This window comes from Hemitrygon akajei, chromosome 31 (assembly GCF_048418815.1).
Source record: "Hemitrygon akajei chromosome 31, sHemAka1.3, whole genome shotgun sequence".
NCBI classification, from domain to species: domain Eukaryota; kingdom Metazoa; phylum Chordata; class Chondrichthyes; order Myliobatiformes; family Dasyatidae; genus Hemitrygon; species Hemitrygon akajei.
Window position 1 is genome coordinate 12,643,738 of NC_133154.1, and position 23,407 is coordinate 12,667,144.

Consider the following 23,407-nt stretch of genomic DNA (forward strand, 5'->3'; position numbering starts at 1 on the left):
GATGAGCCTTAGTCTAATTTATCAATATAGTTTCTGTACAGTGGATAACATGTTTCCATCATCACCTGTCTAAAGTTTAGGGGATTATTAGCTGCTTTCTAGGCACAAATTTAGACAGATTACAAAATAAACTATTTATTAGATTGTTGAGGGTAGATGTTGTACTGTATTTTTTTAATTAGAAGGTGTGGCAACAATGGGATAGTGGGTCCAATTATTTATAGAACAATTATGTCATCTGAGTTTAAAAAATAATTTGTTCAGACAAGAAAGTAATTTAACACAAGTTATTTTATTGCTAATTATAAAAGTGAATATAATAAATGCAGGTAGAAAATGATTTCGGTTCAGTTCACTAAGCAGAAACATTTATCTGACAGGTATGTACATGAGAACAATTTACAGTTATCTGGTCATTAGTTCTTTTTAGTAAATTGTCAGATACCAGAGTATAGACAAAAGGGTATCAGCATCTATAGGGATCAAGTTTGACTTGACTTTGTTTGCTGCATCCGTCAGTGACTTGCTTGAACAATGCTTCTACCTTCTATCAGCTACTAATAAGGAAAAAGGGGAATATCCCTATGTGTTACTTGTGATGAACTCTTCAATACTATCCAGAATTGTTCGTGCTAAAATCAGGACTTCTTGTTCATGACCTGACTTGAAGAGATCATTCGGGATGTGGGGCTGTGAATGATAGTTGGGATACTGAGTCTTCTTGCTATCTACTCCATAATCTTTGAGTTTATTCACCAAGCTCACCAGGTCTGATAGTTTTGCACTGTAACTTGATACCTGGTTGGCAAGGTAGGTGATACTGTGATCACTAACACATATTCCACTTCTCTTGTACTCTGCAGCAATCAAAGCTTTCTCCACCGCTTGGTGAATCTTAAAATACACCCATTCGATGGCAGTGCCATCTAGGCCGGAATATCCCAGGTCATTGTGAGTTGCTCTCAGATCACATCTCGCTTGTCTAAACCACCTTTGAGCCTCTTCTGGATTGGACTGGTTTTTCTTTGGGAATGAGCAGAATTCATTGGCACCGTGGCTTTTTCTCTGCTGTGATCGGCTCTTCTTATGCCTTGATGCCTCGCTATTCCACTGATTAAAAAATGATGAAAAATCTTCCTCCTTACTGGAGTAGGAGCTTTTGTAACTTGACGAGCTGCTCGCGTTCTCAGCTCGGTTGACATCCAGCTGCTTCACCTTCTCTTGAATAAAGTGGCACAACTGCGTTGTTACTTCAGTGTTATTTGGATTTTTGTCTGGATGCCACTTCAGGTAAAGGCGACGAATTGCTTTCTGTCTCTCATCCTGAGGGAGATTTCTTACTTCCTTTAGATAATCATGAATTTCTTTCTTTATGCTGTCTAAAGATTCATACTTCTGGCTGGATGTTTGTTGCTTGTCTTTTGGTGCATCCTGTACAACAACTTTCTGGCATATTTCTTCAGGCATCTTTTGTTGACTGATTTTATACAAGTCCAGATGGTTGACTGTAGTGAAGGAGCCTATACCTATCTTTATCTTACACCTTTGCATTTTTATATCTTTGGTAAACTTATCAGTGTTTATCCGCTCAATAAAAATGGCGTAGACATAATCATTTGCATTGGAACCTTTGTAAGCCACATATTCACCAGCTCTGAAATGATGTGCAATATCCATTTCCAGTGTGTGAATAAGTTCCTCTGGAACAGGATCTCCAGGATTAGGCTGGTTCATTGGCTTCTCTACTTTTAACTTACTAGTGTGAATGCCTTTCTCTTCCAACACTTTCTTTATGTCTTGTGGATTTTCACAACTGAGCATCAGCACCAGAATTAATAGTGAGTCTTTGTTTAAGGCATTCTTCAACAGTACATTGAGCTCTGTCGCCAGTGAATGGATAATGACGGTTTTCATGCTGAACGGTACATTATCTCTGTGCTCCAGGTAAACCACACCGTTACCTGTGCTGCCTATCTTGGTGTAGACTTGTTTCTCAATGCTGGTATCACTCAGCTGTTCTGACCCCAAGCAAAGAATCGTTTCTAGTTTCTTGCAGCAGATGATCTGCATTTTGGAAAAGACATTTTCACAATTACGCTCAATTTCTCTCACAGGCAGCTCCCCGCTGCACTGGCCCTTTAACAAGCTCATTAGTCCACCTCTAAAGTTATGGGACACAAGAATCTTGTAGAAATCATTTCTGAAAGTGCAGTTATCTCCATGTGAACACAAACATAGAACTGATTCATTAAGAATTTCCTCTGTTATTTGAGAAAGCATACTGGGGCGAATTTCTTCGGGTAGAAACTGTAAGAGATTTATCTGCTTGTAAGGATCAGAACTCAAGTGACATTCACCAAGATCTAGAAGAAAATTAAACTTTCCATTTAAAACACTGACATCTCTTCTGGAACCTGTACTAATCCTATCGTTAAAACATAATGTATTGGATGGGTACATAATACCATCACTTGCTGGGAGGTATAATGGCTTTAGTTTCTCAACAGCTCGTTCCTCTGTTCTAGACTCCAAAAGTGTAAACAGATGATACAAGGTCCGTTTAACGGTTATCATTTGGTTTGGATTTAAGCTACTCACTTTACTGGTGGCTTCGTAGAGAGACCGGAGTATCTGAACAAGGTGACATGCCGATGGTTCCAGAGCGACCCCCAGCTTCTGGAAGAACTCGTGGTACGGAGCTAGCACTGGAGGCAGCCGGTACAAATAAGGATGAAAATCATTGTAATTTTGTAATGAGAACACCACCTGGCTGATTTTTATCAGCAGAGTGCCCTCTTCTACAAGAACAATTGGAAGATCAATCAGAGGCAACACATCAAATGAATGATTCTGAAGGAAGCCATAAGCAGTCTGAAGCACTCTAGATCTTGTTTTTAAGGCACTACTTTTACAGGGGGCTAAGCAAACTTTTCTAAGGTTTGTTATAACTACAGACTCTGGAGGAACATAAACAGCACCAGCAGCTTTTAATCTGCTCATATTTCTTGAGAGTGTACACTTTGATGGTAATATCGGCATGGAAGCCCAAACCAGTTCCTCATCTTCCTCCCGTTGTTTCACCAATGAGTCCCTTAAAGCAACAAAATGCCTCCCTTCTGCAAAAGGGGGATGTAAGTTACGTAAACACTCTCGAACTCTGTGTGGATAGACAAATTTAATATCTGCCACTTTTTCATAAAAATCCTTTTGAAGGTTCTCCTCATCGACATTACAGAAGTAGGTGATTAAAGCATCACTTTTTTCAATTAGTTCTTTCAAAGGAGCATGCAGGTTCACCTCTTCTGAAACTTGCAATGCAAAAGTAATAAAATCATCTGAAGAAACAGAGCACTTTATTCCCAGATCCTTCAGTAACTTGTTCAAATTGGAATCATCATAATAGCATCCCATTTCTTTGAAAAAGCTCTCAGGAACAAACTTTTCTGTAGGAATCATAATTTTAAACAACGGTTCTCTCTTCTCATAGAAATAAGAAACTTTTTGAAATATTCCGCTGTTGGCTTTGATAAGTTTTATGTTTCTGAGATTAGACACAATCTTTTCTTTCTTCAGGTCATACTCTGCACTATAACAACAGATGATATTATACAAGAGACGTAGAACATCCAGCTTTTGATCATTAAATATTTGTTCAATATTAGGAAGGATATAATCCATCAAAAATTGCAAATCATCAATTATCTGTATCCCCAAATCTTCCGACACTTCAGTGTTTATCCTCGTTTTTTTCAAAAATATACATGAGCTGTCTAATTTATATAAGTTTGGAAATATATTAGTGAATTGTGTATTTAGAATGTAAATCACATTGTACATATCAATACTCTCAAAACTCTCTTCCATTGTTTCAAAAAGTGGAAGAGTTTTTAGCTGGTCCTGATAGTTATGTCTATCATCACTTGTCTGCATTCCAGAATGAAGGAACCTCAAAATAGTTTCAATTTCCCACTCACTTAAGTTATTCCACTTTAATTTTGTCAAACGCAGATGTTGTAAAATGGAGGCTTTGTCATCAGTCCTTAATGAGTGAGGTCTAATGCAATTAAATAGTACTTTCATGGAAAAGTAATCAGCAGCAATTTTAGCAAACCCAAGTTTTAGCAGAATTTGTGCTATGCTCGTTTGTGTCATCTCACAAATAACACTATTTAATGCTCCCACAGGTGCAAGTAGACACTGGTCATGATAAATTGGACATACTACAGGTAATATTGCAAGGTCTGAGAATATTAATTTGAAATTATTAAATGCGTTCTCAGTATCATCATCATATTTCACCTGGCTCTCAAAATACTTCCACAATTTCTTCAGCCACTCTGAATGCTGTTCATTTTCAGTAAACTTTAGCCATGAATGTGGGTCTGTAGAATTAATCTGAAATCTATATCCAAGTTTGTTTCGGATAAATTGCTCTGCTCTTGAAATAGTAAAATCTTCTAAATAAAGAGCTGTAGTAAGAAGGTCCTTATATCTTTTGTTGACATCATAGTTTGCAAAGTGTGGCTGAAATTCTGGAAATAAATCATGGAATTTAGTAATATATTTGGGAGAGGTTCGTTTAAATTTTCCCAGCATATTATCTTGTGTGATCAATAAAGGTAAGTGATTTATAACATTATAATTTCCTTCCTTGACATCAGAGAGACAGTAGTCTAAAAGAGTCACGCACCTAGCACCATCTTTAATCAAGGATTCACTGAGCGGGAATGGGTAGTTACTGTTTGTTACCTCTGTATTGTTCAGCGGATGGATTTGAAGAAACTTCCTGACTGCTCCTGGGTTTAAAAGAGAAACCTCCAAACATGCTCTTTGTAAACTCTTCAAAACTTTGTGCATAACGTTAGATTGTAAGATTAAATTCATACCAATATCCTCTAGAATTTCGACCAGTTTCACTGTGATGTGAGTAGTTACAAAATGAGGAACTTCATCTCTCTTTTCCTTGCTCAAGCTGGACCAAAAAATATTAATAATGTTCTTCTCATTACAAAACTTATTATTTTCACATTTGGCTATTGGGATCAGACAAAGGTTTTTTTGATCAATGCATTTGTAAACTTGATTGATCATTAATTGCCATTCTTGAGGGACTTCTTCAGAGACATGGGGGAAGAAGCATAGATAACTGGGTTCAATGACGTTGAGGCATAATTCCAAACTGTCAGATTTTAGTGGACCTACTCTAGTACCAAGTAAATGTATCCGAATGTAATCAAGTAAATCTGCATACAAAGGTGCAATTAAGTGTAATTTTAAAAAGTTGTTCCATTTCATCTTTCCACTTTGGCCATCTTGTTTCCAAAGATCTCGCCTGGCAAAGTCAACAGCGAAGTTTCCATTGATGTGTACGGGCAGACCAGTTTCGATGGGCAAAGGCAAGAAACAAAAGGCTTTACCTTGAAAGTTACTGCAGTTGATACAGGCAGCAACAGAGCTCCGGGGCAAAAACGGATGGCCCAGTTTCGAACAAAAGCTCTGCACTGACTCAGCTAATTCTGCTTCATGAATACCCACTTGATTTGCCAAAATCCACCTGGTTGGATTTTTGACGGAAGATCGAATCTCCATCTCATATATCACTTGATGAAATTCCATTTTGGATACTGCAGCCTTGTAATTCGAGCACCTCTGGATACAACGCTTCAGGCATTCCTGCTTGGCGATGCTATCGAGTGCCATTTCTACTTCTGCGGTAAAGATTTCGTGCAGGTCACTTGTTTTCTTGTCCACTTTATGAAAACCGATTTTCTTAATATTATTTAAAAACAAAAGGAGACTATCAGAATCTTCTTTCAATACTTCCAGCAATTCTAGAATCACATCCTTTGTGACTGCCTGCTTTGAGATATCAGATTTTTCTGCCATCTCTGCTGTTCTCACCGGCAACCGGAACATGGTACCCAATTCGAGATTGAAGAAGGTAGGGAGAAAAGTAGTATAAACATCCTCAAATGTATTTTTAAATTTCTGATTGACTGTGAACATACCTCCTGGGGAATGTGGCTTTGCTGTGGCCAGCATAGCTAAATGCGGATCGAAGATGCACAGCATGCTGTCACCTGATATAAAGGAAGGACAGTCCGTCAAGTGATACACTGAATTAAAACCAAGCCCGTATTTTCCAGTTTTTTCTGGACTGTTGCGCTTTCCTCCTTCTCCAAGCTGTTGTATACCTTCGATGTCTTTGTCAGTGAACTTCTTGTTATTGTAAACACACAACGCAGGTCCCTGAAGTGCATTCCATTCCTCACCAAAGGTCTTTGTGTTGCCGTGCTTTCTGGGATCCCAAATAAAATGGATTTCTGAGGCCTCGGCATCATCTGCGTTCTGTATCAACTCCTTTAGTATATCCTTCTTGGATGGATAAGCCTTTATGATATTTTTTAAACGGACTGTTAATTTTTCCTGCTGGCCAAATTCTCGTGCCCATAATGACAAATCTTTGACTTGAAGGTTTTTCATCGCGCTGTGTTTTGTTGTCTGAACATGGAAACGGATAGCTGTTTCTCTAGCGATCTGACTGTGGCAGAGATTGACGTCATCTCCGACGACAAGCCATGGTGTATCATTGTACTGTAATGTTTGAGCAGAATGAAGGACACAATGTTGATTAGGCAGGAGAACATTCTGCAAGATATCTTCCTGTTCTGAGGCCTCTGCGAATCCTGTAGTTACAATTCTAAGACACACAGCAAGATCACTGTCGGAGAGCCTTGTCCCACTGTATTTTTCTGACATTCTTGTCAGAACAGAGACATAGTCTTGCAGTTTAAAATGTACTTTGATCTCCAGGCACTTCCATAATTCCTCGCACTCTATGTATTCTTTAGGAAGTTCATATAAGTATGGAGCAGCATCAAATGAAACCTTACAAGCAACCAACTCAACAGGGACAAACTGTCCATGTGCTAAAATGAAAGGAAATTCTTGAGCAGCATTGAAGATTGTGTTTTTTAATTCTGAATCTCCCTTTAACTGTTTATTCAAGTAGAAGTAGCATTCCTTAGTTAATCGTTTCAGTTCATTAATTGTTAGACTATTACGCACATATGCCTGCTTTAGTTGTTCTAACACAATCTCAACAGGTGGTTGTTTGTTCAAACCTAGATAAGAAATTGCTTCTGCAGACAGCTTAATCCCTTTCAACAGCTCTTTGTCTAAAACCATTTCCATCATACTTACTAGTGCATAGTACTTGCAACTGTACACATCCTTTGCTTTCTGTAAAACTACAGCATCTAAAGTATTACCTTTCTCCCAACTATGAGGGAGAAAAGCTGGGAGGAATGAAATACTCTGTAAAGTTTGCTGGTCTTCATCGCTGACTTCATTCAAATCTTTGAGCAAATCCAAAATATGGCGAACTCGTTGATATGCTTTGTTCCTCTCAAGGGGCCATATCTTCTCAATTGTCGCCGCTCTTTCAATTAAATCAAGGAAAGCAATTCTGCCTTTTACCATCCCAAGCATTTCCAATCTTAATAATCTCTCAGGATGAAGAAAATCCTTAGTATGTCCTAGGGGGAACCGTCCTTCCTCTTCATCATAAAGACAAGCAACTTTGCCCTCTGGATGCACAAGATTTTTAATGTATTGGAGGCCTCTCTTCCCGCTAGATGGAATACAAGGTTTTGTCACTAGCATCTCATCAATAGACGCATCCCTCATATCAATTGCATAAATAATAAGGACATTTCTGGTATTGGGACTTAGTGCAGTTAAGTTCTGAAATACAATTTCCTTGTAAAATGATTCCCAAGTATATGTGTTTTGTTCAATCAAATGCCCAAATCCACTGGCAACGAAACCTTGCCTAACCCAATCCGGTAATGTAACTGAAATTAAGGGCTTTGATAAGTATTTGGAAAATTCAGTAATTGCAATCTCTCCAACCCTTTTGTTTTCAACAATGGAAGAATCCAAAAAACGAGCATGGTTTATTGTGCCCCAGTCTTGTCCGTTGCTGAATGCTTTGACTCTAACACCATTGATTCCGTGTGCAATTGCTCGGTAGAAATTTTCCACAATAACTCTAAACTGGTTATCCACATTTTTCACATTGGGCCAAAATGTGTAGTAATCATAATCTTCAAATTCTCCTTTCTGAGACATTTGCTGCATGAGTGAAATAGATGTGATGTAAGCTGCAGAAACTGCATCTTCCAAAAGAGCTTGATTCCATTCTCCTTTTGGTCCAGAGCTCCAAAGATTCTTCCTATTCGATGTGACAGCAAACGTTCCATTAATGTGAACAGGAAGACCACACTGAAGGGAAAGAGGAAGAAAACAGAACACTTGCCCCACCTGAGCCTCCGTGTTCGGAGTCCAGTGTCCTGTTTCTTTCTTCTTTTTGAGTGGAATGGCCACGCTTCCAAGAGGAGGGGCAAAATAAGTATTTGTAGCTTTACTGCATGAAAACTGCAAGGCTTTTGCCATTCCAAAACATGTATGAACTAACCAATATTTTCTATGACTGGGATTATCTATTGTTTCTTCTGTAACCTGTATAATGGTTGAAATTCTTAGACTTCTGATTTTTCTGGAGAATTTATTTGTGCTTTCCATTATGTTGATAGCGTTTTCTTGCATTTTCTTCAGTGGGAAGTTATCTGCCATCTCAATTATGTTAAGTATTTGCCGTTCCATTTTGAATACAGAGATTAACTGGTTTTCATGAACTGAATGTTCATTAACGAACTTCAGTGAAACTTTTCTCACATTCTTTAAGAATATGATGAGATCTTTTGATGTCTGCTTGAAGCTATCCACCAAGGACATGATGTGTTTCTGATTATAATACTTGCTGGAGATCCCTGACACTGCAGCCTCCTCTGGAGTCCTAAAGGGCAACTTGATGAGGGTTCCTTCATAATAAAAATTTTCTCCAGTGGAAATTTTAAAATTGCACCCAAATATTCCATTGTAGGGGTTAAACTGTCCAGGGAATTTTTGAATTAACCGTCTATGTTCATACAGATTAAGTTTTATTCCAGGGTTAGTTACAGAATGAATATATTTCTTAAGATGAGTAACATTTGGGTCAAAAATAAGCAAATATTTTCCACTGAGGATGGATGGAACATCAGTTATGTGATAAACAGAATTAAATCCAAGTCCAAATTTACCAATCTTATCAACCTGCTTTTCTTTGGAAGCTGTCCCAATTCTAGTTATGTTGTGGAAATCTTCATCGGTGAAACACTCATTGTTGTATGACCAGAGTGCCGGTCCATGACATGAAGCCATGCCAGGATCAATGAGACTTTCAGGTGAATCTTTGTGTTGTCTCATATCTACTAGGAAACTACAGACTGTAGAACCAGCATCTTCGGCATTTTGAAGCATCTCTTTGAACAGGTCATGTTCTTGATCATATTCTTTCAAAATGTTCTTAATTCTCAGTACAATGGGTTCTACTTGTCCATATTGCTCAATTCCAATCAGTTCAGATTGCAGCATCTTGCTGCTTAAAGGGGGCACATTAAGCCATTCAATAATGGCAAGGCTTATATCTTTATGAAGAATATGAATATTTTCATCACTCTTATTAAAAGCCTCCATTGTTCCCTTATCTAAATCACACAGAACAGTTTTGGAACATGGCTTCAAGCAGAATCCATCTCGGGTGCCTTTCCACACAGGGACAGGAAGGTCACTCTTGGGTGAGAAGTTATTTCTGCGCATCCAATCCAGTATGGAAATAACGGTCTTCAATTCACTTGGGCTACCACAGCCAGTGTTCATTTTAACCGCATTATCTCTTAACTTATAGAGTATCTGAATAACTTCATTGTTGCTGTAACCATTTTTCACCCCACATTCAAGTAGTAACTCTCTATACTGGGCGATTTCCTGCGGGACTTTTTTTACATAACAACTCAGGTCCAAATCTTCAGGATAGGAGAAAACAATATTGTGAGGATGTGTAAACCCAGCCCCGTTCCATACCCATGGCAGCTCTATTGTCAGGAGAAGTGGTTTAAATTGACTAAGGTTTTTTTGCATGTGTTCATAGATGTTTTGCAAATCTGCCAGAAAACTACGACTAGTGTTACCAGAGTTGGATATCTGGTTAACCATTAGTAGGAGGTTTTCAACCACCTTCTCAGCTGGTGGTAAGTTCAGTAGGCCCAGGATTTTGCCTGCCTTCTCAATGAACTTGTCAGTAAGTGGCATCACTAGCCCCACGATGTTGGCGTATTTCAAATCCCTTACGTTTTCAAGCTTATAAAAATTAATCTTTACTTTCCTATGTTCTGTCAGTGTTTTTGGACAAGTGTTACAGGGTACCCACTGCAAAGAGCGTAATTGTTCAATGGTTTGATATGAACAAATGGCCAAAACTGAGGTTGTATTGCACAACTGAATTAAAACTTCTGCTTTTTTACAAAGACTGTCAACGTCACTAGTCTGGCTGTGTTGTTTATCTATCAATTGTGCAACTTTCATAATGTCTTCTGGTGAAATATTCTCTTCTTTTGATTTCAGCCCCAGTTTTTGTAATGTCTGCAAAATTTTCTCATCCTCACAATAAAGTGAGGGCGGAAAAAAGTGCTGATGTTCTGTCTGAAAGAGATGCTGAAACGCCACGTTATTTGGATCAAATAGAGAAGAAGCTGGTACAACCTTGTCCTTTGATGTTAAAAATCTAAGTGTTTTACACTTGTTGAATAATTCTGGTTTCTGTTTGAAAAGTATCTCACTATTTTTCAGAATCCAGAGCATTACCTTTTCAATTTGCTCAGGCTCGTACTTTTGGGTTTCTACTCCCTTCAACATGAGCAAAGCAACATCTGCCGCTGTCAGTAGTTTTCCTTTCATCAGCAGCAGTTTCCTGTCGTTTTCATCCACACACTTAAGTACAGTTTCTGGTAGAGGCACATCATCTGGGATCTCAGGGTAGACATCATTACTCAGGGCTCCATGTGGTCCAGCTGTGATAAACCTTTTGTCTGACGGCCGAAGGGAAGTCATCTGTTGAAAGATTGGTAACTTGAATAACATATTTATCTCGTCAGTCTCAAAAATGGATGCTTCTGCAAGAAAACTTCTCAAAGATCTTCTGTCTTCAGTTGACATACAGTCAATCTCTTTTACCACCTTATCACAACCCAGATTCAAAAAAACCTTTAAGACGTTATTTGGACTGGGTAAAAACACATACTCTGATAGCTGCTGATGCTTTAGAAATTCATCAGTGCTCTGAACTATGCTGCCCCCAGCTCTTGTAATTATACTTGCAATTGTACCTGGTAAATTGTAACCAGTTTGCATTTGAAATACTGTGGTGATGTTTTTTGACAAATGTGCTAGCTGGATACTGTTCGCACAATCTTTTAGTGAGTTGAGTGGTATGAGTGGCAATCCTTCAAACTTATCCAGTGTTTTACAATTGTTATTCAAGAAATTCCAAAATTCTGCAAGCCAATGCTCTGGTGGGTGCTGTCTATTTAAAATATCCCATGTTACAGGACCAAATGTTCCACTCCAGGCCTCAGGAAGAGCTTTCCAAATGTACTGCCTCACAGTATTCGCATCCAAACAGATGACATTGGCAAATATTTCTGGAAGAAGAACACAATAAAGAATTTCCAGTGCTTTGTGTCCAATATCATACTGTACATTAAAATTTATCACAGTTAATGAATCATCTGATCAAACATTGGAAATAACAGACAGAAAAGGCCATCCGGTAATTTAAGCCTGCTCTACCATTTATTAAGATGATTTTCTATTGCAACGCCATTTTCCAGCACAACTCCTATATTACTAAACACAACCGAGCCTCCACAGGCCTCCTTTGCAGAGAATTCTAAAGGCCCATCCTAAATATCGACCCTTTAATTTGAAAAAGTGTACACAGGTTCATATCTTTTCAGCCTGGGGAAGCATCCTCCCTACATCTCTCTTGCCAAACCCTTAAAAGAATGAAAGGAGAGCTTATCAAAACTTAGAATTCTTAAAGCAGTTCTGCACCTTTTCTTCCCTTGTTTTATTGTCATGATGCAGGACTGCAGTTTCTGAACACCACTGTAGATCAAAGATCCCAGCTGGAAATATCCATTGTATTAAATATGGATATTTCAACTAGATAAGGAAAGTAATTTAAAGAAGGCAACACGAGTGAATCTGCAGATGCTGGAAATAAATAAAAACACAAAATGCTGGCAGAACTCAGCAGGCCTGATAGCATCTATGGGAGGAGGTGGTGACGACGTTTCAGGCCGAAACCTTTCAGTTGATTTTCAACTATCCTTTGACTCCAAAATTATAAGGCTGCGATTCACAAAAATAGTTATGTCAAACTGAATTAAGGTAAAATGCATCTTCAAAGACCCCAAAGGCAGAGTTTACTTTTGGGCTTTAGTGTAAACTGCTGCTGCTTCTTATAAAAACAACTTATCATGGAAGACCAATCTTATCTCAATAGCCCATATTCTTTTGTTCTTTTGTTTTCAGTCCTAAATACACAAAAAATAGGGTATCATTGTACTCAAGCAGAAGTAAATATCTTACGACTGTAAGCAATCTTCTTTAGATGGTCCAGCAAAGTTTCACAAAGATCTTCAGGCAAAAATCTCTCCTCAAGTCCTGGGAGTAAAATCCTATAAACATAAAAAAAAGTGATTATTCATACAACACGAGTGAATCTGCAGATGCTGGAAATAAATAAAAACACAAAATGCTGGCAGAACTCAGCAGGCCAGACAGCATCTATGGGAGGAGGTAGTGACGACGTTTCGGGCCAAACTATAATTTTAGTCTGGTTCTCTTTCTCTCTCTTTTTTCCCCTCACTATAATCTCCCCCCAGCCCTACCTTTCTTTCTCTTTTATTTCCCATAATTCTCCACCTTCCCCCTAGCCCATTTCCCTCCAGCCTATCACTTCCCAACTCTCTACTTCATCCCTCCCCCCACTTCTTATCCCCCCTCGACCATCCCATGTTACTTCACTCCTGATGAAGGGTTTTGGCCCGAAACGTCGTCACTACCTCCTCCCATAGATGCTGTCTGGCCTGCTGAGTTCTGCCAGCATTTTGTGTTTTTATTTTTTTTTGATTATTCATACATTTTAGCAATATGCCTATTACAATGAGGGGAAAGAAAGCAGAGTGATGTTTTACAAACTAAGCTTTGTATTGGAATAAATGTGAACCAGCGGCTGGAAATGTAAAATGCTGGAAATTCACAAGTAAAATAACCAGTATTATGGAGTAATATAATAAGTGTCTTTATTTACACATACTGAAAGAATATTTTTCACTGTTCTTTCCTATTGACTTTATTCCCTTTCCATTTCACCCAACAGCTGCTACTTTAATCAGAAGGAAGATTCGAATTTTGAGAGCTTTCATGATTTCTTACAACGTCCCAAAGAGATTCAAAAGCACTTTAAATAATATCATCCTCTTGTTACAGCAATGTGAATTTTATGCATTTTTTGCTTTATATCCATTATGTTCAGTCCTACAATGCTCTCTCTTTGACAGACATTGTTGCAGACTATTCAACATAATATATGGCTTAGTAGTACATTTTGCATCATGTTTATTTATTGAGCTATCTTGGTAACACCAAATACTTTTAACGTTATTTCATTTCTTATCGCTGCTATCAATCCCCCTTCTAAGAATGCCACTCTTGATGAATTTCTCCCCTTTTGATGTTGTGTGACCTGTCCAGTGTTCCAATCATTTTTTTTCTATTTCACATTTCCAACATTTACAGTATTTTTCTATTTTCGGTATTTTGTACTTTTATGATTCCCAGCAAGTTCTTGAAGCTGGAAGTGACTTTGTGCCCATCTAACAGTATGTGTGTACGCGGGGACTTGCAGATTTTCAGGTAACCACTTCTGTGCATGTTCTGCAATTTCATAGTGGCATCTGATCACATACAGGTTCATTCAAAGGCCTTTCTGTTTATAAAATCAAGAGAAGTAAGGTGGATTGTCCCATTGTTATTTGTAGGGTAGAGATTATCTTAAGAGGGCACAGGTTTAATGTACGAGGGGAAGTTTTTCCACACAGAAGGTGATGGGTATAATCAACAAGCTGTCAAAGAAAGTGGTAGATGTGGGTTCAATTACATCATATAGGCAGGTATATGAAAAGGAAAGCTTTAGAGCAGGGGTTCCCAATCTTTTTTATACCGTGGACAATACCAAGGGGTCCGTGTGACCCCAGGTTGGGAACCCTTGGTTTAGAGGAATATGGGCCAAAATGCAGGCAAATAGGATTAACTCAGCAAGACTTGCTAATTTTGGTCACCATGGCCTGTTGAGATGCTACATAATTTATGACTCTGTATACTGAATACATTTTATGTTTTGTGAAAATTATTTGTACAATAAAGTCAAGTCTTCTTGGTAAATTCTTCAATAGTGATAAATATTTTATTGGATAGATTGAATTAAGTGTCTGTAGAAATATGACTCAGTACAGGTTTCTGCTTTCATCATATACCCTGTGTTCTAGGTTCCACTTGTTTGTGGGAAATTCCTTAGCAAAATATTGGCTGCTGTACTCATTTAATTGTGTTTTAAATCACTTTGGACATTCCAAGAGTGTAAAAATGCTACAGAATTGCACATCTACTTCTGATTAAAGACACAATATACAATGGATCAGGGGAAAAAGGGTGAGAGCGTAATTAAATAATATTCTTCTTGCAGTATGCTAAATTGGTCTATAATCTTGACTATTTTCTCAACCAGCACGTGGCTTTTTAACATACATGAGTTAGGAGCAGGAGTAGGCCACTCAATCCCTTGAATCTATTCAATAAGATTGTAGTGATCTACCTGTAATCTCAATTCCGTTTTCCTGCTCACATCCCGGTAAACTTCCATCCCTGTCTATCTACTGATGCTTTAATAGCATTCAGAAGTTCTACTTCTATTCCTTCTACTTCCCATTAAGGAAGAGACTCACATTTTTTCTGCTTTTGATTTTGCTTTCCTGACTGGTACTACCTTGAGGGAAAAATTTCTCAAATTTCTTAAATAAAAGTCCTAGTATAAAATGTTTTGGTTTGAGGCTTGTGAATAATTTTAAACCCTGACATTGGAAAGACATCATTTCCAACAAATAAGTGTTTCCTTCTCTAAAAGTAGTAAAACTACATTCTTCTCCTACTTCACAGGGAGTTTTGGTTCACAAATAATATGCATGGTGACGAACATCAGAGATAAGCTGAATTCTGCCTTCTATTGATATTAGCATGCATTTCCTTGCCAGTGTAAGACACAAAAGACTATCTAATTGCTATTTCTTCTTTACCATATTCAAAAATTGTCAACAGGATATCAAGTTAAATTGTATTTCAAAAAACGGGAATCTCACAACCGATGCTGAGTGCAGCTATTGTCATTCTCGTTCCTAAGCTGTTTGTGCTACTCTGATGCTTTCTCTGTAGAGTTACAAGTCCTTCCTATCATCGTCTCTGGTGTCCTCCCAACTCTCAAAAACGCGTGTTAGCAGATGGATTTGTAACTAAGGATGGCTCCTAGTGTGTAGGTGCGGGGGAGAATCCAAGGGCAAAGTGGGTTAGTCATAGTCATATACACACATATTTCTATGTACAGGTGCAATGAAAAACTTATTTCTAGCAGGATCATGGGCACATAGCAAATTGTAAGCAGCATTCACAGGTCAAAGATAAATTAAACACAAATTATCCAGGACTTTTACAAGAAAGAACATAATTAGAACAAAAAGCAAAGTCCATTTTAGTGCAAAGTGATCAAAGTGGTCCTAGTGTTGCTCTACTAAGGTAGTAATTAGGGTTTTGCTGAAAAGTTCAAGGAATTAGCTCTCATTGAACCTGGTGTTATGGGACTTCAGGCGTCTTTACCTCTTGGGAGAATGGGACTGCTCGCAGAGGCTCGATGAGTTGAAGTGGCCTAGTCACAAGGAAATACGAAAACAAATGGCTTACCTTGGAAATTTTGCTGAGTCAGCAAATACAGGCTCATCACATGAACTGATTTGGAATCTTACAAAGGATCCATTGGTGAGTGGCAATAGTGCAAGGTTGTTGAGGGAACTATATTGCTCATCGCTTAAAACATACTCTAGAAGCAGTAATTTTTGTTCATATGGCAAAGTATTCAAATCACAATGTTGAAGAATGTTTCGTAGGTATGCTGGAGTGATAATATTTAAGTCACTTTGACTTTCTAATGCAAATTCTAAGGCCTTAAACACATGAACTGGGACTCTAACCAAAGGCTGAGACTCCTTTATCAAAACATTCTCAATTGCCTGCCTCATATCAGGCCGATCACAGCACTGCAAAAAGATGGCTTTGCCAGCAGTTATCCAGTTATCTTCACAGGCAGCCAAGCACAGAGTATTAAGTTTCATCAAACGTTTAGTAATTTCTTTAGCTATGTTAACCCAACGGTCCTTATGATTCATTTTCTCGAGGTCTGGCCAGATATGATACACCGAGAATGGTTTTAGCACTGAGGCTTTAGCCAGAGTAATAGCATCCAGGATGAGTTGGCTGTATGCATAAGGAAGGATCTTTTCTATCAGGAGCTCATTCCACTGGGCAGCTTCATCATATCTTTGGTCTGATTCAATCCACTTGATATGTCTCTGGTTGTCTGAAAGTCCAAAGGAGGCATTTACATGGACTGGCAATCCTGTCTTGTTGGCCTCGTTATTTGGAAGCGGTAGAAAGAAACTAAGACGGCCTACAAAGTCTGTTTTGGCGCTAGTTTCTGAAGATTCTACTTTATTCAATGGAAAAGCCAATCCAACACATGGCGTATAACCCAGCCTCTCAGCCAGATCATCTAATTTGCCCCATTCACCTGCAATGCCTGTGCAGTTTGTTATTAACCAGTGATTGTGATGTTTTTCATTGACTAAGTATCGAGAAACAGCTCTGATGCAGGTAGAAGATTTAACCTTGGAGAACAGCTCTTGGTTTTGACCATTGAGGTTCCAATTAAAACTGGGGAAGTGTTCAGGTTGTAAAGCTGCTGTTTTTGAAAGGACCTTCACATTTCCATCGGTGTCAATATGTTTAATTGAGACAGTTGCAACATTTCTTAGAAATAAGAGATTCATATCTTCATCTGCTCTAAAGGAATCAAAAAGATCAAAGATTTTATCTCTATCATACAAGGTAGCTAAGATCTCTGAAGGTTCAGTTCTCAAAGGAAACCTAAACAATGTTCCTTTGAAATAATTCTCTTTCAATGCATTACTCCACGTTGTTGTCCCAATCGCTTCCATGGCATATTTGAATGGTCTGAACTGATCCTTTGAGTGTTCAAGAACATTTCTGTCTTCCGGATCATCAAGAGTCCATATATATCCTGCTTCCTGTTTGCCAAACAGCTTTTGCTGAGGGTCAAATATACCAATATATTTCCCACTGAATATGCTTGGTACATCTGTAAAAATAACACATAAATATCTTAAGAGATGATAATGCTTCTTGTGTAAACTCAGTTGTCAATTTAACTTTTAATTCCTGAAAATAAATAACACACAAATTGTAGATTCAATTAAAATTAATAACTACCTTGAACATGCCAGATGAATATCGAAACAAGCAGCAAAGTTGTTTGGCTCCTCAACAAATATAATTCTTGTGATGTTGTTCTCAAATGTATTATTTAAATAATACATTGAAATAGTGGAATAGTTATCTTTTTATAAAGAACATATACTAAATGGAACTTTGCTATCACAATTATCACAACTTTATACTATCTGTTACAACTCAAAATCTTTCACCTGTGATATGATAAATAGTATTGAATCCGAGCCCAAATTGGCCGACTTTGCTGGGATCATTACGTTTATTACTGGTTCCTGTAGTTTGAATGCTATCCCAATCCTCTTCTGAAAACACTGAATCATTGTATACTATGAGAGCCGGACCTAATGGAGGAAACACACATATGAAAAAGGCAAATACAACATTAGCTTATGCAGATGTTTTGGAAAAGCAATCAACATACTCATTAGGGAAACTTTGTGATTTAATCATACCATTGATCTGGAGCCTGAATTAAAGATTCAGGCACGAGTTCAAATTCCATCACAGGAATTACAGAATTTAAATGGGTAATTAAATAATATGGAATTAGCTGGCCTCTAATATTGGCAATGAAATTAAGATTTAACTAGAAAAAGAACCCCCCTGAATCACTAATATCCTTCAGGAAAGGAAACCTGCTGCCATATAAAGATCGAGTGGGGTTGCGTGACTCCATGCTCTCAGTGCAATGGCTAACTCTTAAATGAAATAGCTAAGAAATCCATTTATCTACCTAACTGCAAAACTAAAATGAGAGAACTTCCCCAGAATTGATCCAGATATCAAATGCATTAACTACGCCACACCTAGCTCAGTAAGTTCTTCCTTTCAGGCATCTAAAAACAGGTAAAACCTTTCAAGGCAAAACAGTTGTTTAACTGGCAACCATTTCATAACGATTTAATTCTTCCAGTATTCATGTTTGTGAAGGTAGCATGCACCATTTACTTGATTTGCAACCATCTCCCAAACTCTTAACTTCAGAAGGACAATGGCAGCAGGTACATGGGGACCACCTATAGGTTTCCTGCTGTCTCTGACACTTTCTTTCTCTGTCCCACCTTGCAGCAATAGTCCAGGAAGCCACTGCCTTATTCTCAATGGCAATAACGGATATTAAAAGCTATCCAGGCCAGTATCACTCAATAACAGAATAAAAATTTAATCTTTTCTCAAAGAACCAGCCGTCTAAATTTTGTTCCATGATACAGATTAGCATTTGATACGTAATTGGTGTTAAAATGAACTGTCATGTTTTTCATACCCTCTTACAATGTACAAGACCATTCGGCTAATTCAACAAATCACAAACATCTCTGGTGCTCTATTCTATTCTTACATCTGCTGGCAGATGCTTATTTTCATATTGTTGTGAGAGTAAAATGACACAGATAAGTAACATGATTGTGTAGAATATAGACATTTTGCACCCAGTTAGATACAAGGGGATTCCAGCATAGAAAATAAGAGTTAGAGATGTGAAATTTCATAAGAATTCCGAACTGTTAGGTTGTCTTCTTATTAAGAAAGCAATAGGAAAGTGACTGAAAACCTGAGTCTATTAAACCAAGGAAAAATGTTTCAGAACCAAGAGAAAAAGTGCATTAGGATGGACTAGAAATTTACCAAAATTAATATGCTACTCAACATAATGGAAATCGGTGGGCTGGATTGTATCTTTTAAACATTACTTGGTTTGAAACATTATCAGTTGTTTTGAGAAAATAAAGATCAAAATCTGCTTTAGAATATTTCTCACTTTTCAGTAGTTTAACCTGTCAAACTCACGTACCTTGAAACTTTTTAAGATCCTTCATAAACAAAGCTGTTGACCCATAAGTTCTTTCGTCAAATATAAACACCACCTCATTTGCTTCAGCATCATCTGCGTTTTGAAGCAATTCCTTAGAAATAAAGAGAAAAAATCAAGTGCATGGATAATCAATCCCTTTCCTTCAGTTCTCCAGTTAATTGTCTCCAATCAATTTATGATGTTTAATGACAATGAGAGACGAGAGAGCTTTCTTTCTTTTGAAAGAAAGGGGGAGGGGAGCACCAGAGGGAAATGGAAAGCAGGAAAGGGGTGATTGTGAGAAGGACAAGAGAGAGAAAAAAGAGAGAAAATAAGAAAAAAAGGGGGAAAATAAAGGATGGGGTAAGAAGGGGAGGGGGGCATTAACAGAAGTTAGAGAAATCAATGTTTATGCCATCAGGTTGTAGGCTACCCAGACAGAATATAAGGTGTTGTTCCTCCAACCTGAGTGTGGCTTCATCTTGACAGTAGAGGCGGCCATGGATAGACATATCAAAATGGGAATGGGACGTGGAATTAAAATGTGTGGCCACTGGGAGATCCTGCTTTCTCTGGCGGACAGAGCGTAGGATCATGGACACTCTTTCTTTCTCCTAGGCCTCCCGTCCCATGATCCTTTCCCTTCTCCAGCTGTGTATCCCTTTTGCCAATCACCTTTCCAGCTCTTAGCCTCATCCCTCCCCCTCCTGTCTTCTATCATTTCAAATCTCCCCCTCCCCCTCCCCCTCCCACTTTCAAATCTCTTACTATCTCTTCTTTCAGTTAGTCCTGACGAAGGGTCTCGGCCCAAAACATCAACTGTACTTCTTCCTATAGATGCTGCCTGGCCTGCTGCGTTCCACCAGCATTTTGTGTGTGTCACCTGTACTGAAGGGACAGTTTGCACCTGAGCTGAAAGGGGACTAATATCCTAGCGGGAAGGGTTCTTAATGCTGCACTGTGGGGTTCAAATTAGAGTTGCAGGGGGATGGGAACCAGAGTGTCAAAACAGCGTGGAGGGGCTGTAGAGGCCGATGTTGGTAAGAGCTCAGACAAAGTCAGGAATTAAAAGGTTGAGCACAGTACAACTTGTCCTAAGCTGCATATATTTCAATGCAAGAAGTATCATAGGAAAGGCAGGTGAACTCATGGATCAACACCTGGAATTATGATATTGTAGCCATTACTGAGACTTGGTTGCGGGAGGGGCAGGACTGGCGGCTCAGCATTCCAGGGTTCCATTTTTTAGATGTGACAGAGCAGGAGGGATTAAAGGAGGAGGGGTGGCATTACTAGTCAAGGAAAATGTTGCAGCAGTGCTCCATCAGAACTGACTAGCGAGGCACCAGGGGTGGAACTGAGAAATAAGAAAGGTATGTGATGCACCATCAATAACTCACGCTGAGACTTAGGAAGCGAGATATCGGCTTTTATTGACTGGAAGAAGGAACGAGCAGTGAGTGACCACCATACTACATCCTGGAGACTGAGAGGGAGAGCAGCAGCCCACAGTCGCCTTTATACAGGGGTCTGTGGGAGGAGCCACAGGAGCAGGGGGTCAGTGGGAGGAGCCACAGGAGCAGTCAGCAGGGGGTCAGTGGGAGGAGCCACAGGAGCAGTGGGTCTGTGGGAGGAGCCACAGGAGCAGTCAGCAGGGGTCTGTGGGAGGAGCCACAGGAGCAGTCAGCGGGGGGTCTGTGGGAGGGGCCACAGGAGCAGTCAGCAGGGGTCAGTGGGAGGAGCCACAGGAGCAGTCAGCAGGGGGTCTGTGGGAGGGGCCACAGGAGCAGTCAGCAGGGGTCAGTGGGAGGAGCCACAGGAGCAGTCAGCGGGGGGTCAGTGGGAGGAGCCACAGGAGCAGTCAGCAGGGGGTCTGTGGGAGGAGCCACAGGAGCAGTCAGCAGGGGTCTGTGGGAGGAGCCACAGGAGCAGTCAGCGGGGGGTCTGTGGGAGGGGCCACAGGAGCAGTCAGCAGGGGTCAGTGGGAGAAGCCACAGGAGCAGTCAGCGGGGGGTCTGTGGGAGGGGCCACAGGAGCAGTCAGCAGGGGTCAGTGGGAGGAGCCACAGGAGCAGTCAGCAGGGGGTCTGTGGGAGGAGCCACAGGAGGAGTCAGCAGGGGGTCTGTGGGAGGGGCCACAGGAGCAGTCAGCAGGGGTCAGTGGGAGGAGCCACAGGAGCAGTCAGCAGGGGGTCTGTGGGAGGGGCCACAGGAGCAGTCAGCAGGGGTCAGTGGGAGGAGCCACAGGAGCAGTCAGCGGGGGGTCAGTGGGAGGAGCCACAGGAGCAGTCAGCAGGGGGTCTGTGGGAGGAGCCACAGGAGCAGTCAGCAGGGGTCTGTGGGAGGAGCCACAGGAGCAGTCAGCGGGGGGTCTGTGGGAGGGGCCACAGGAGCAGTCAGCAGGGGTCAGTGGGAGAAGCCACAGGAGCAGTCAGCGGGGGGTCTGTGGGAGGGGCCACAGGAGCAGTCAGCAGGGGTCAGTGGGAGGAGCCACAGGAGCAGTCAGCAGGGGGTCTGTGGGAGGAGCCACAGGAGGAGTCAGCAGGGGGTCTGTGGGAGGGGCCACAGGAGCAGTCAGCAGGGGTCAGTGGGAGGAGCCACAGGAGCAGTCAGCAGGGGTCAGTGGGAGGAGCCACAGGAGCAGTCAGCAGGGGTCTGTGGGAGGAGCCACAGGAGCAGTCAGCAGGGGGGAGGAGCCACAGGAGCAGTCAGCAGGGGTCTGTGGGAGGAGCCACAGGAGCAGTCAGCAGGGGGTCTGTGGGAGGAGCCACAGGAGCAGTCAGCGGGGGGGTCAGTGGGAGGAGCCACAGGAGCAGTCAGCAGGGGTCTGTGGGAGGAGCCACAGGAGCAGTCAGCGGGGGGTCAGTGGGAGGAGCCACAGGAGCAGTCAGCAGGGGGTCTGTGGGAGGAGCCACAGGAGCAGTCAGCGGGGGGTCAGTGGGAGGAGCCACAGGAGCAGTCAGCAGGGGGTCAGTGGGAGGAGCCACAGGAGCAGTCAGCAGGGGGGTCTGTGGGAGGAGCCACAGGAGCAGTCAGCGGGGGGTCAGTGGGAGGAGCCACAGGAGCAGTCAGCAGGGGTCAGTGGGAGGAGCCACAGGAGCAGTCAGCAGGGGGTCTGTGGGAGGAGCCACAGGAGCAGTCAGCGGGGGGTCTGTGGGAGGGGCCACAGGAGCAGTCAGCAGGGGTCAGTGGGAGGAGCCACAGGAGCAGTCAGCGGGGGGTCTGTGGGAGGGGCCACAGGAGCAGTCAGCAGGGGTCAGTGGGAGGAGCCACAGGAGCAGTCAGCAGGGGGTCTGTGGGAGGAGCCACAGGAGCAGTCAGCAGGGGGTCTGTGGGAGGAGCCACAGGAGCAGTCAGCAGGGGTCAGTGGGAGGAGCCACAGGAGCAGTCAGCAGGGGTCAGTGGGAGGAGCCACAGGAGCAGTCAGCAGGGGTCAGTGGGAGGAGCCACAGGAGCAGTCAGCAGGGGTCAGTGGGAGGAGCCACAGGAGCAGTCAGCAGGGGCGTCTGTGGGAGGAGCCACAGGAGCAGTCAGCGGGGGGTCTGTGGGAGGGGCCACAGGAGCAGTCAGCAGGGGGTCTGTGGGAGGAGCCACAGGAGCAGTCAGCAGGCGTCTGTGGGAGGAGCCACAGGAGCAGTCAGCGGGGGGTCTGTGGGAGTGCCACAGGAGCAGTCAGCAGGCGTCTGTGGGAGGAGCCACAGGAGCAGTCAGCAGGGGGTCTGTGGGAGGAGCCACAGGAGCAGTCAGCAGGGGTCAGTGGGAGGAGCCACAGGAGCAGTCAGCAGGGGTCAGTGGGAGGAGCCACAGGAGCAGTCAGCAGGGGTCAGTGGGAGGAGCCACAGGAGCAGTCAGCAGGGGGTCTGTGGGAGGAGCCACAGGAGCAGTCAGCAGGGGTCAGTGGGAGGAGCCACAGGAGCAGTCAGCAGGGGTCAGTGGGAGGAGCCACAGGAGCAGTCAGCAGGGGTCAGTGGGAGGAGCCACAGGAGCAGTCAGCAGGGGGTCTGTGGGAGGAGCCACAGGAGCAGTCAGCAGG

The 23,407-nt window shown here is 41.6% G+C and overlaps 1 protein-coding gene across 1 annotated transcript in view; it reads right to left on the reverse strand.

Annotated features, from left to right (window-relative positions):
• Positions 1-273: 273 nt before the first annotated feature.
• Positions 274-23,407, reverse strand: part of sacs2 (sacsin molecular chaperone 2) — a 79,899-nt gene continuing 56,765 nt past the window's right edge. Inside the window, exons 4-8 of the mRNA XM_073033441.1 lie at positions 19,376-19,487; positions 17,778-17,924; positions 15,961-17,431; positions 12,538-12,626; positions 274-11,585 (exon numbers count right to left, since the gene is read on the reverse strand). Of these exons, the coding sequence (XP_072889542.1) occupies positions 583-11,585; positions 12,538-12,626; positions 15,961-17,431; positions 17,778-17,924; positions 19,376-19,487 (12,822 nt within the window). The 3' untranslated portion in view covers positions 274-582. The remainder of the gene's footprint in view (positions 11,586-12,537; positions 12,627-15,960; positions 17,432-17,777; positions 17,925-19,375; positions 19,488-23,407) is intronic.